We start from the raw sequence: 11,644 nt of genomic DNA on the forward strand, positions 1-11,644 counted from the left end.
AAACCTGATGTAGTATCAATACTACATTGCTCTCTGATGACATAATATTACTTGCAAATGTAGCATTTCTACATTGTTATACTTGAAATCCTTTTGTAAAAATGTTGTTCCTAGGAGACTGCATTGTTCTCAAGCTGTCATCAACAAGCCTGGTTTAATAGTATGGCCAGTAATAATACAGTCTAGTTTAGATTGTTGAAGGTGCTATTTATAGAACTTAGAAGATATTCAGTATATTGAAGTACTTGTACACAACATTTTAATCATCATGAAATATAGATATTTTCAACAGTAATGTAATGCACAATTTCTTTTTCATGTAATATAATTAAAATGTCACTAGCATCTCATGCTGTTATTTCTGGTAGTTCTTCCATATAAGGCAGATATTTAGGTAATTCTTTCCTTAGGAGGCTGTTAGTTTCATATAAATTCTGTTCTGCTCTTCCATCGATCTCTTTTCAACATATAGCCTACGCATAGAGTCATTGTCTCCACTAATACAGAATTTTGCCCTCATCAATTTTCTGAAAAGATAAAATAGTTTATTTGAAAACAGTGCAGACACTAGCATGGAAATTTTGTTAATGCTATTTTGATCCACCATGCACATAGCATACAATATGACTTTTAAAACAATATATGGTTATAGGGTGCTCTCAACAGCTTCCAGGAGCTTACCCAAGGGCATCACTGGAGAATGGGAAGACCCAAGTGTGTAGTTATGAAGCCTATTACGTATGCCATCTTTCAGATCTCCACCTGCATTTCTTAAGAACCTACATTATGTATGTATGTATCAGCATACATATAGATGGATGGACAGGCTGGATCGTAAATGTCTGTGTTTGATTTGGATTTTTAAAGTAGCTTTAACCATTTTTCAGTCATATCGCTACAATACCCACAGTGTGACAGTTTATATAGATGTTGGGGCATGATGTCCCACCCAGTCACATTATCCTGACACCAGATCAAGCAGTCTTAACACTAACCTCTTAATGTCTTGGCAGGATCATATAATATCTGCCTTTACAAAAAGCAGAATAATACATTGATTATGAAAACTGAATATAAACTTCTAAAATATTTTGTAATATTTAGTAGTGAGAATATTTTCAAGATGACCTTGATCAATTTAATATTAAATTATTTGATTTACCCAGTTTACATTCAGTATCTGTTAGACCAGAAGTTGAAAGATTGTGTCAAGTTCCTGATTAAACTGCATGCAATTGCAAAACAACACTTGATATTAAGGCCAATATACTTCAGATTTCACATGGACAGTAATGTCCATACTCTCATGATGAACATTATATGTGAGAGTTAGAGTCATTGCAGTGATGATTTATCACATAATCTGCATATGAACTATGGCAATTATACAACAAGTCAAGTTAATTAAATCATGGTCTAAGAAAATTTCCTAACCTGTTTTAACTTCAGGTGATGAAAACTTTGATTCCACATCTCCAAAAATGTTGACCAACTAACTGCATGGATCATTTGTTTTTTCATGCAGATTCTGCTTGTATATTGTTAATTTGTTAGATTTGTAAGGCAGCATCATGTCACCATTAACTGTCATTCTGTCAGCATGGTGGTATGCATAATCCTGAAGCCAAGATTTTGCATGTTCTCTTCCTTGTCCTTTACCACTCTCTTTTCTGTATCCAGCTGAAATTGTGCCACCCTTAGATTTCTTTATGTATTTGTAATAGAAATGTTTGTCAATCCTATACAAACATCTGGTGGTCTAGTGGTTAGAGCATCTGCCTCGTATACGGGAAGTCGTGGGTTCGATCCCCGGTCGAGTCATACCAAAGACTTACAAATATGGTACAGTACTAACATCTGCCTTGCTTGGCGATCAGCATAAAGATGTTAGTGTTGCGACTGGTCGGCCTGCATGCCAGGTTACTGTGACTGGGTGGGGACATTATGCAACATGTCTGCGGCAAGATGCCCCAGTGCTAAACATCACTATAAACTGTCACTCTCCAGACATCGTAGCGATATGACTGAAAAAGTATTAAAGCTATGTTAAAAATCCAAATCACACATACATACACACACACACGTTTTCCACCATCAGTAAAATAAGAAACATTCCTTTTTTGTCCTTCCCATCTGCTATTTTGTCAAACAAAGCACTCAACTCTGCTTCCAAAACAATTGTTCAGTATCAATATCTTGCTTGTTTGATATCAGTTTCTGTTATCATTTTTATACAGTAATTCACACATTGTTTTGCTTTCTGTAAGCATGTTACATTTTGCATAGCTTTTCCCAGCAGCTTGGAGTTACTGTAAGTTCTTAATTGTTTGCTCTTATTCGATTTGCATGTATCATCAAAGGTGTAATTATATATGCTTAAATCATAGATTTATATGCTTAAATCATAGGCTTTATAGTTAAATTGTGTTATAAAATGTATAAGTTTAAATTTGTTTTTTATTCTTTTATTTTACTTCATATTTTGGTACAAGAACATAAACATCAGTAAAACACACTTTATAGCTATAATGATTCAACAATGAACATTTTATCTTCAAAATACAAGAAAATCAGAATTGTTTCGGCTTTTTTAAATGACACTAAAACCCTGAGCATCACCACATGCCCTGTCTTCCAGCTGCAAATAATGTCATAACTAATTAACAAACATAGTTCTTGCTAAAATGCAATTCTGGATAAAGTGCATACATTTGTTGTTGGGTTTAATGCCATTTTTCAGCACATGAAAGGCTATACATGGTGGCCAGTATTAATGGTGGAGGAAGAACCCGGAAAAACCCCGGTAAGAACCACCGACCCACAAGAAGCTACTGGCAAGCTTTCACACATACCCACATTAGCCGAATCCAAGACTTGAACCCACACAAACAGGAGTGAGATGGCAGTGATCCGTAACGGAGAGCGCTTACAACCACTCGGCAACTTGCGTACATTTGATGTCACATGAAAACTAAGGATAACTAAGATCATGAAGATCTTTATATGACAAAGTGAACATTTAAGTGGATAAGTGCATTCATTTGTGTCACTCTCCCCGTTTTGAGGCTTAAATTGCATGCTAGAATTGGAAGCTACATCAACAGACTAATATTTATTTCTGTATTGCTGTGATGTGCTTATATTAATGGCACAAAAAGAACTGTAAAAATTCTACACATACCTACATCTACAAAACGTATTGTTCCACACCACCTGGTTAAATAATAAATTATACTAAATTTTAATCAGAAGTAGGATATTGAAGAATCATATAAAATAATGTAACTGCTAACTGCTACATCTGAAGTAAAAAAATGGTAGATATTACAATTAATTACAAGCAGAATAGATAAAATCCTCAAATACATGGCATTTATTTTAAGGTTTATAAATATTTTGTGGTATAACATTTAAGATGCTACATACCTTGATACCTTCAGTAAATGATGGGTTTTCCATCTGGATATCCATGAAGCAACTTCTTGAATATGCTGGTTTTGTAGAAGTTATTGATGATCCAAATCCATCAACATGATCTTTCTTGGTCATGTTGTCATCTTGAAAAGTGTTGTGTTCCTCTGCAACTGATGTATCTGAAGCATCATGACTTTTTGACAGATCTTCTTGCAAAGAACTTCCCAATTTGTCAATAAGTGCTGTACCCAGAACTTCAATACTTCTAGATATAGCATTATCCTGCCTCACATAATTTTCCATTAATGAGGTTCCTAAAGCATTATTACTTTCAGTTTCATAATTGTTTTCCATGGAATTGCCTACTTCATCAAAGTCCAAGTCTGTTTCACTGACCATTTCAGTGTTATATGGCAATACATTCAAGGATTTACTTCAGGCAGCTTATACTACTAACCCATTTAATAAGCCATATGTTTACATTTACTGCTAGATATTAGCAGTTCAAATACAAAGCATTGGGCATTGCATGAATCACATATAGCATAGCTAATGTGAGTAATTGGATTTTATCCAGTCTTTACACTTCTGAATTGTTTTACAACTAGTGAGCCAATTGGGATCCCATTCATTACCCAACAGGTGCTGACATTTAGTTTGATACTCCAATCATCAGTTCTCAGACACTAGTTAATTGTACAAATATAGTCCAACATAACCCACATGTGTCTTGCTATGTCAGGGAAAAGAACTGCTCTGCCATTCTCTGTAACTGCTATCTCAACAGCTGTAAACTTTGATCTTTTCACACAAGGGATTTGTCTCTCCATTTGAAGTATTTATAAAATAACTTTACCAAACCTGAGTTTTCTCCATAATACAAGTGGGAGGGGGATATGCTTTCCTTTATTCTTGAAACACTCAATTTCCTTGCATGCACTCTGATTAGAAGTATATTTAAGATGGAATAATTTTTACAACAGATGTAGACAGAAATGGGGTTGCATTTCTGTCCTACAGAATAATGATTACATCATATGGACAAGAACTTTGAGTATGTATTTTCGTTTGTATGTATGTATGTATGTATGCATGGCACATCTGCCAGTAGCTTCTCGTGGGTCGAATAATTAATTAATTAAATGATTAATACTGGCCGCCATGTATAGCCTATCATGTGCTGAAAAATGGCGTTAAACCCTAAACAACAAAAACAGCAACAATGGCACATCTGCACTATCATAGCCACAACACAGAGCCAGGTTAATTAGATAGTAATATTTGTTAAGTTTAATTTGCTGATAATTGTAACTGATGAGATAACCCACTCTCAGATTTGAATAAATTCATGTGGGTGCTCTTAGGACTGATTGAATGTATATTTAAATTGTATTTGAAACAACTTCCAAACTCAGTATCAAGCCCTAATAGTCAGGGTTGGTTCATCATGCTAAAACTATTATACACAAAAGTAGAACATCTCCAATCATATCCTAAACTTCAGAACCTAGAGACAAGAAAAGTTTGGAGGACATGTGCAATATTATTAATAAATCAACTCATCCATATACCCAGGATTGCATAATCCCTAAACTTTCATCAAAATACTCAAGGTAACTAGTAGATTTACTTTGTGTTTTTGTTTTGGAAAACAGTAACTTTTCCAAGTCTGGACATACATTTGTTCATTCAGAAAGTGCTCTTGTTCTTACATCTTAACGAATCTCTCTCTCTCTGTCATTAAGAATATATTTCAACTCTAGTGGTTTTTCACACACTTCTGCCGGAACTAAGGCCAGCAAAGCAACAAATTTATTAAAAAATATATGATTTGTTTAAAATAAATTTTAATCTTTTTCAAATAATCTTGCTAAAATATTTTTCTTATAAAATATATATATTGAAAAGGTAAATGTGGAAAATAAAACATCGAACAAATATTCTCATGAAGGCAGTCACAGTCTCTAGGCTGAAATTTTGATTTGAAATCAATTTCGTTACTTCTTTTTAACTGCTGAATGTGGTAACCATCTCTGATATTCTTCAACAATAACACCATCTTCAATTTAACTGCTATGGTGGACATATTGGAATCCATATTGGCATTATTATTATTTAGGACCAACAAGACATCATAAGAAGTCTTTTGGTGGAAATCCCATGTTGATATTACTTTCTGTTTTGGAGGAGAACACTCTGACGTATGCTCTTCATGTTAATCTTTAAATAATCCCAGCCCTTTTTTCTAAACATATGGATAACAAGTTGGTTCACTATATGAATTTGTGGAAAGCATTATCATATTAATGTCTACCATTTTTTCTTTAAATCAGAAAATAGTTTATTCTCATCATACTAAAAATATTTAAAACTCACTCTCTCTCTCTCTCTGTCTACATTATTTGATTGGTCAGATATTTAATATAAAGGCCTCATTGGCTGTTAACACCTGCTGTGCATCCAACTGTGTTTTGCTAACATCATCAGCATGCTAAACAATTATGAGCTCACAGTTAGCAAATTCCTCAGTAAGGAGAGTGCATGGATCAGATGTTTACAGTGATAGCGTGTTTGAGCCCAAAAATCTTCTTTATACCCATAAAAGAACTAAGTTTTGTATGGAGACTTCATTTATAATGCTATGGAAAGTAGAAGAAAGCAGGTTTGGATTACTGAACTATAATTTATACTCTGGAAAGCCAATATGCATCTAGCAAAACTGCACCAGAAAAAGAAACCAAATAACTCTAAGAAACTACCCCTCCCCCACCTGGGAAAAGCCATTTACAATGAGCTAGTAATAAGAACAGAAACACCTACACCCCCCCCCCAACATGCAGTGGCCCAAATTCGCTATTTAAAACCCAACAAACCCAAACACATGTACCAAAGTTATATTAGCACCCCATGACTCTGTTCCAGCATTTGCTGGTAAAGAGTTGGAGGTGTCACACTGTTGTTCGTTTCTAAAGGTCATGGTTTGTAATTTATGTATTCCCCGGTCTCCCAATTTTGAATTTCATGTATGCATTTTTTTCCTTCATGTCAGGTTGTTCTTTGTTTTATTTTGTCATATTTTTTGAGTTGTCCCTGCATGCTGGTTGTGAGATCTACTCCATTACCACCCGGTACGTAGGTCAGTTTCCATTATCAGGTCAATACTTGCAAACACTAGTGCTTGTGAGTGTTTTCTTGCCTTGAACCTTACATGCATAAAGGGGCCGTGAGTGGCCAAGTGGTCTAAAGCGCTCTCTGTTACATATCAATGCCATCTCACCTCTGTTAGCATGGGTTCAAGTCTCAGATTCGGCCAATGTGGGTATGTGAGAAAGCTTGCCAGTAGCTTCTTGTGAGCTGGTGGTTCTTTCCGGGTTTTGTCTCGGGTTCTTCCTCCACCATTAATACTGGCCGCCATGTAAAGCCTATTGTGTGCTTAAAAATGACATAAAACACTACAACAACAACAACAACATGCATGAAACTTAGGATCGAACTCCTTTTTCCTTTGCAGAAGTCCAGGGTTAAAGTTTCTGCTCCAATCCCCATTTTGTTATCATTATTATTTTGAAGTGAACTGTCATAGTCATTAAAGTCCAGTGTGGTGCTGTTTGTGTGTGTGTTGTGATGTAACAGTATACTTAAAAAAAGATCATTAGAAACTAATTTAGACACATAGTGCCTCTAACACAATGTGCAGGAGAAAGTGGGCCGAAATCCCGCCAGCTGATGACAGATGGAAGACAGCAGGCGGTGAAGCCAAAATCAAATTACCAAACAAGACTGATAAGTGTGCCCACATAAACACGCAACCTAATGATGAATGATAAGCACAGAAGGATCTAACATTAGGACATATACGAGTGAGTCATGCAAAATACCACAGGGGAGAATTAACAGAAAATAACCAAGAAATAGAGCACTAATTACAAACTAATTCTTAAACACAGGGCGAAATAAGAACAAATGAAACTTTTGAAACCAAAATTTTCTTTACCTTGCCTACAATAAAATAATGTATACCCACGACAACAAAAACAACATAGTATATCTCCCTGGAAAAGCCATCTCAGGATGTGCTGGTTGAGAGGACATCAGACCGCCTTCAAGCAAAAAATTGCATAAGAAAAATCATCTTGTCTATGGAAAGCCTTCAAAAGTGGCTAGTAAAATTACACCAGAAACTCTTCTGATTAGCATATTTTCCATCACGCCAGCATGTTGGAAAATTTCAAATGTATATAATTTTAATCATTCTTAGTTGAACAATTTTTTGCCATCACACTAAAGTGGATTTGGAATGGGCATACTGATATGCAGATATAAGGACAGAAATTTCCTGAAGGACACAAGCAAAATAAAAAGGCACAAGAAAGACTTTTAAGGGCTCGAACTATGTGATTAAGGAAGATATAATGAAGGCAACATATGATTTCACGGTAAAAGTAAAACATGAATCTTTGTAAACTGTCATTTTTTTAATGGAAGAATAATGGGAACATGAATAATGATAAAAACTCAGATTCTAGATGAGAGAAAACCTGTCAAAACTAAAAGACCACATTCCCAAGTAAAATCTTACAGCATAGTGCAATCTGACCAAGTATGTAAGTAAACTTATAAATTAGTATCATATAACTTTTTAAAATTTAATATATGGAAGTGTTCCTTTCCTACAATATTTGTCTTATGTTTGATACTAAATTAAATTGTTTGTAAAATAGCTTTTTTTACCTATTTAACCACTAGTTGTTAGAGCATCTGCCTTGAATGAGGGAGGTCGCAGGTTTGAACCCTGGATGAGTCATACCAAACACTTCTAAAAATGGTACTGACAGCTGCCTTGCTATAGGCACTCAGCATTAACAGGTTAGTGTTAGGACTGGTTGGCCTTAAGTGTTCGGATAATGTGACTGGGTGAGACATCAAGCTTCATGTCTACTGTATGATGCTCCAGTGATATACATCCCTATTAAATGGCAAACTGCGGACATCATAGTGATATTACTGATTTTTTTAAAAAGCTATGTTAAAAATCCAAATCACACACACTCACACATTTAGCCTTCTTTCTATCTTGACAAGGAAGATACCTGTTGTTAACCATGCAAAACTGTAATGGATGTCCCCAAATTACTTATTTTTTGCAATCATTATTTAGTATAATTGGAGTTCTAGCTTGTGTACTTACAAGCAGAGTTAGAAGACCAGTCTGCTTTTGTTTCTACAAATCGTCTAAAGGCTTACTGTCAGACTGGAGAGCAATTAAAATCCACTTCTTTGATGCTGATCATGTATTACGAAAACTGGTCATGGGTGCAAGGGACAGTTTTTATGATAAAATTTAATGTTGTATAAACCTGCCAAATAAATTTTTTAAATTAAAAAATGCATCAGTGAGGTCAAAGAAGGCCATAATTTTGGATAGGCATAATAAAGCAAAACATAAGAATATCACTCACTTGGCCTGATAAGTCAATGGAAATTCACGGAATAAAATGTTTTTGCACTGTATCCCCAAATTTTTACATTCATTTTTCATGTTCGAAGGCCTGCCATTTTTGAGAGCAATGTTTTGTGATGCTCACAGTGCAAACACCAGCCCTTTCCCTGGTTAATAATTCTGAAGAACATTGCCTACTTAACAGCTAGAAGCAAGTCAAAATATTTTGTCATCCAAGCAGTTTTTGAGATATTCTACTTGCCTTGAACCAACATGTTTGCTGCTATAACTGGCTAGCTCTGCTTCCTAGATGACTATGGGTGTTTCATTGGCTACTTACTGTGCAGAGATTATATGAGGTGTACATGCCTCACATCAGTTTTTTTTAAAAAAAAACACACAAATCTAAAAGACATAATTAACAAATATATCCATATCTTTAATTATTAAACAATAATATTTTTTTTTAAAAAGTCACACCACAGCCTTAGTTAAGAAATTTGCCATGTCCACTGCATCTTTAATACCTTGAGGGTGGGATTGGGGGGGGGGGTAACCATTGGTAAGCCAAAAGCAAGATTTTTCACTAATACTAAATGAACAGCAACGAAGCAGACTACACAGGTTGCATCATTTGGATTGCTGAGATATTTTAGATAAAAAGAAATTAAAAAAAGCAAAGTTAAAAAATAAGTGACAAACAAGTCATAAATACTCTTATCAAATTACTGGGCATTGGTTTTACCATTTTAAAAACATTTAGATAGTTCACTTAACAGCATGGACAATTTGTGTTTTAGGTATCACCTGTGACTTTGTTTACTTCTTGTCTTTCCTCTTTTCTCAGTATCTTACTGACAGTGTGAAACTTTGTTTTATATGTAACCAAAGAAGAACAAATAAAATGTTCACTATTGCAGTTTTGGAGAAGACTGTCTATGCAAATACAGAAATAAAGTACTCAGCAATGTCAAATATCATTAATTTTAAGAGAGGGACAATGGAGGAGTTATTGAGAATTGCTCCATTGGTATGGGAAGCCCAGTCAAAAAAGGATGCTTTAAAAACCTGAAAAAGAATGCAATACTTAATATATCTATTGCAAGATTTACATATTATAAAATGATGGGAGACATATTAGATCATGTTTGGTTTATGAATGTATCTTCAATTCCTTTGCATCCAACTCAAGGGGAATACATTTTTTTTTACTAAACAATAACTTTCAGTTTTCCATACACAGAGTAAAAGCAGATGTAAATGGCAACAAGATAGTTTTAGATATTTCAGCTAACAATCACAGGTATACACTTATAAACAAAGAATATATAGTTTCACAGTATGCAGATGACACCACTCTCACCCTGGATGACTTTTCAAAGTCCCTTAAGTCAATTCTGTATGTTATCTACTAATATTGTAAATTTTCTGGATTCTGTATAAATAGTGGGAAAAATAAATAAATGTGTATTTATATTAAAGTACAATAAGGTACTGTGAAGAATATCATTTAGATTGGAATACATCTTATTTTAGGTATGTAGGTACATGTATTACATTCTCTATAGAGTTAAACAATATGGTCAAGCTTAATTATGAAAGCAAATTCAGAGAAGTTAAATATTTACTTTTACAGTTGTCGGTATGGCCTTGTTTGTTTGATGCTTTTGTTGTTGTTGTTGTTGTTTTTGTAGGGTTTAAAGAAATTTTTCAACACATGGTAGGCTATAGATGGTGGCCAGGATTAATGGTGGAGGAAGAACCAGGAAAAACCCTGGAAAGAACCACCGACCCACGAGAAGCTATTGGCAAGCTTTCTCACATACCCACATTAGCTGAATCCGAGACTCGAACCCATGCAAACAGAGGTGAGATGGCAGTGATCCATAAGGGAGAGCACTTTAGACCGGGGCCCCGAGTGGCCGAGTGGTCTGAAGCGCTAACCGTTCCGGATCACTGCCATCTCACCTCTGTCTGCATGAGTTCGAGTCTCAGGCTCGGCTAACGTGGGTACGTGAGAAAGCCTGCCAGTAGCTTCTCGTGGGTCGGTGGTTCTTCCCGGGATTTTCCAGGGTTCTTCCTCCACCAATTATACTGGCCGCCATGTATAGCCTATCTTGTGCTGAAAAATGGCGTTAAACCATACAACAACAACAACAACAACTTTAGACCATTCAGCCACTCACGGCCCCTAATGCTTTTGTTGAAAGGAAAAAAAAACATTTAGCAGTTGTATATACACATCAGTAAAGTAGAGTAATTTCAAAGGTAATAATGCAGTAAATTGTTAAAGTGCTCTTTGTCTCATATGAGATTAGTAATAAGGGAAAATAATTATTTAAAATAGTAACAGAATGCAAATATTGTCAACTTTATAAAGCTTGTAATAACAAGCAAATGTTTAGTCTAGTGATAACATGCAAATGTGCATGACCATGTAAGTATATGTGTGTATATTGTCTAAGTGTTTGTGTTGATATATGTTTGTATGCTAAATATGTGTACATGTAGAAAATGCTTATAATAAACATTTGCTCTTTTTGTCACTCTCACTGTATTCTTTTTGTTTTGCATTCTCTGTCCTTAAGACACTGACATATTTGTCTCCCTCTTTCTTTTTCCTTCTGTACAGTAGCCAATATTAAGTTCTGTATTGGGCTTAGAATATAATGCTATATAGTAGTGTTAACCAATACTCCCTGTAAAGTAATGTGCCACAATGAATTATGATGTAGTCTGTCAGATGGTTCCCTGAACAACTGTAGTCTATGTTCAGGGAAATATAAAAAC

The 11,644-nt window shown here is 35.0% G+C and overlaps 1 protein-coding gene across 1 annotated transcript; it reads right to left on the reverse strand.

Moving 5' to 3' along the window:
- LOC149776169 (uncharacterized) lies at window positions 1-3,849 on the reverse strand. The gene is made up of 2 exons (XM_089942280.1): window positions 3,427-3,849; window positions 1-527 (listed from the first exon to the last, which is right to left on the reverse strand). Exons 1-2 carry the CDS (start codon window positions 3,811-3,813, stop codon window positions 498-500), a joined length of 417 nt encoding a protein of 138 aa, XP_089798406.1. The 5' UTR covers window positions 3,814-3,849; the 3' UTR covers window positions 1-497.
- Between the last annotated feature and the right edge of the window lie 7,795 nt (window positions 3,850-11,644).

The sequence above is a fragment of the Sinohyriopsis cumingii genome, chromosome 18, assembly GCF_028554795.1.
Source record: "Sinohyriopsis cumingii isolate HCF-2022 chromosome 18, ASM2855479v2, whole genome shotgun sequence".
In the NCBI taxonomy this organism is placed as follows: Eukaryota; Metazoa; Mollusca; class Bivalvia; order Unionida; family Unionidae; genus Sinohyriopsis; species Sinohyriopsis cumingii.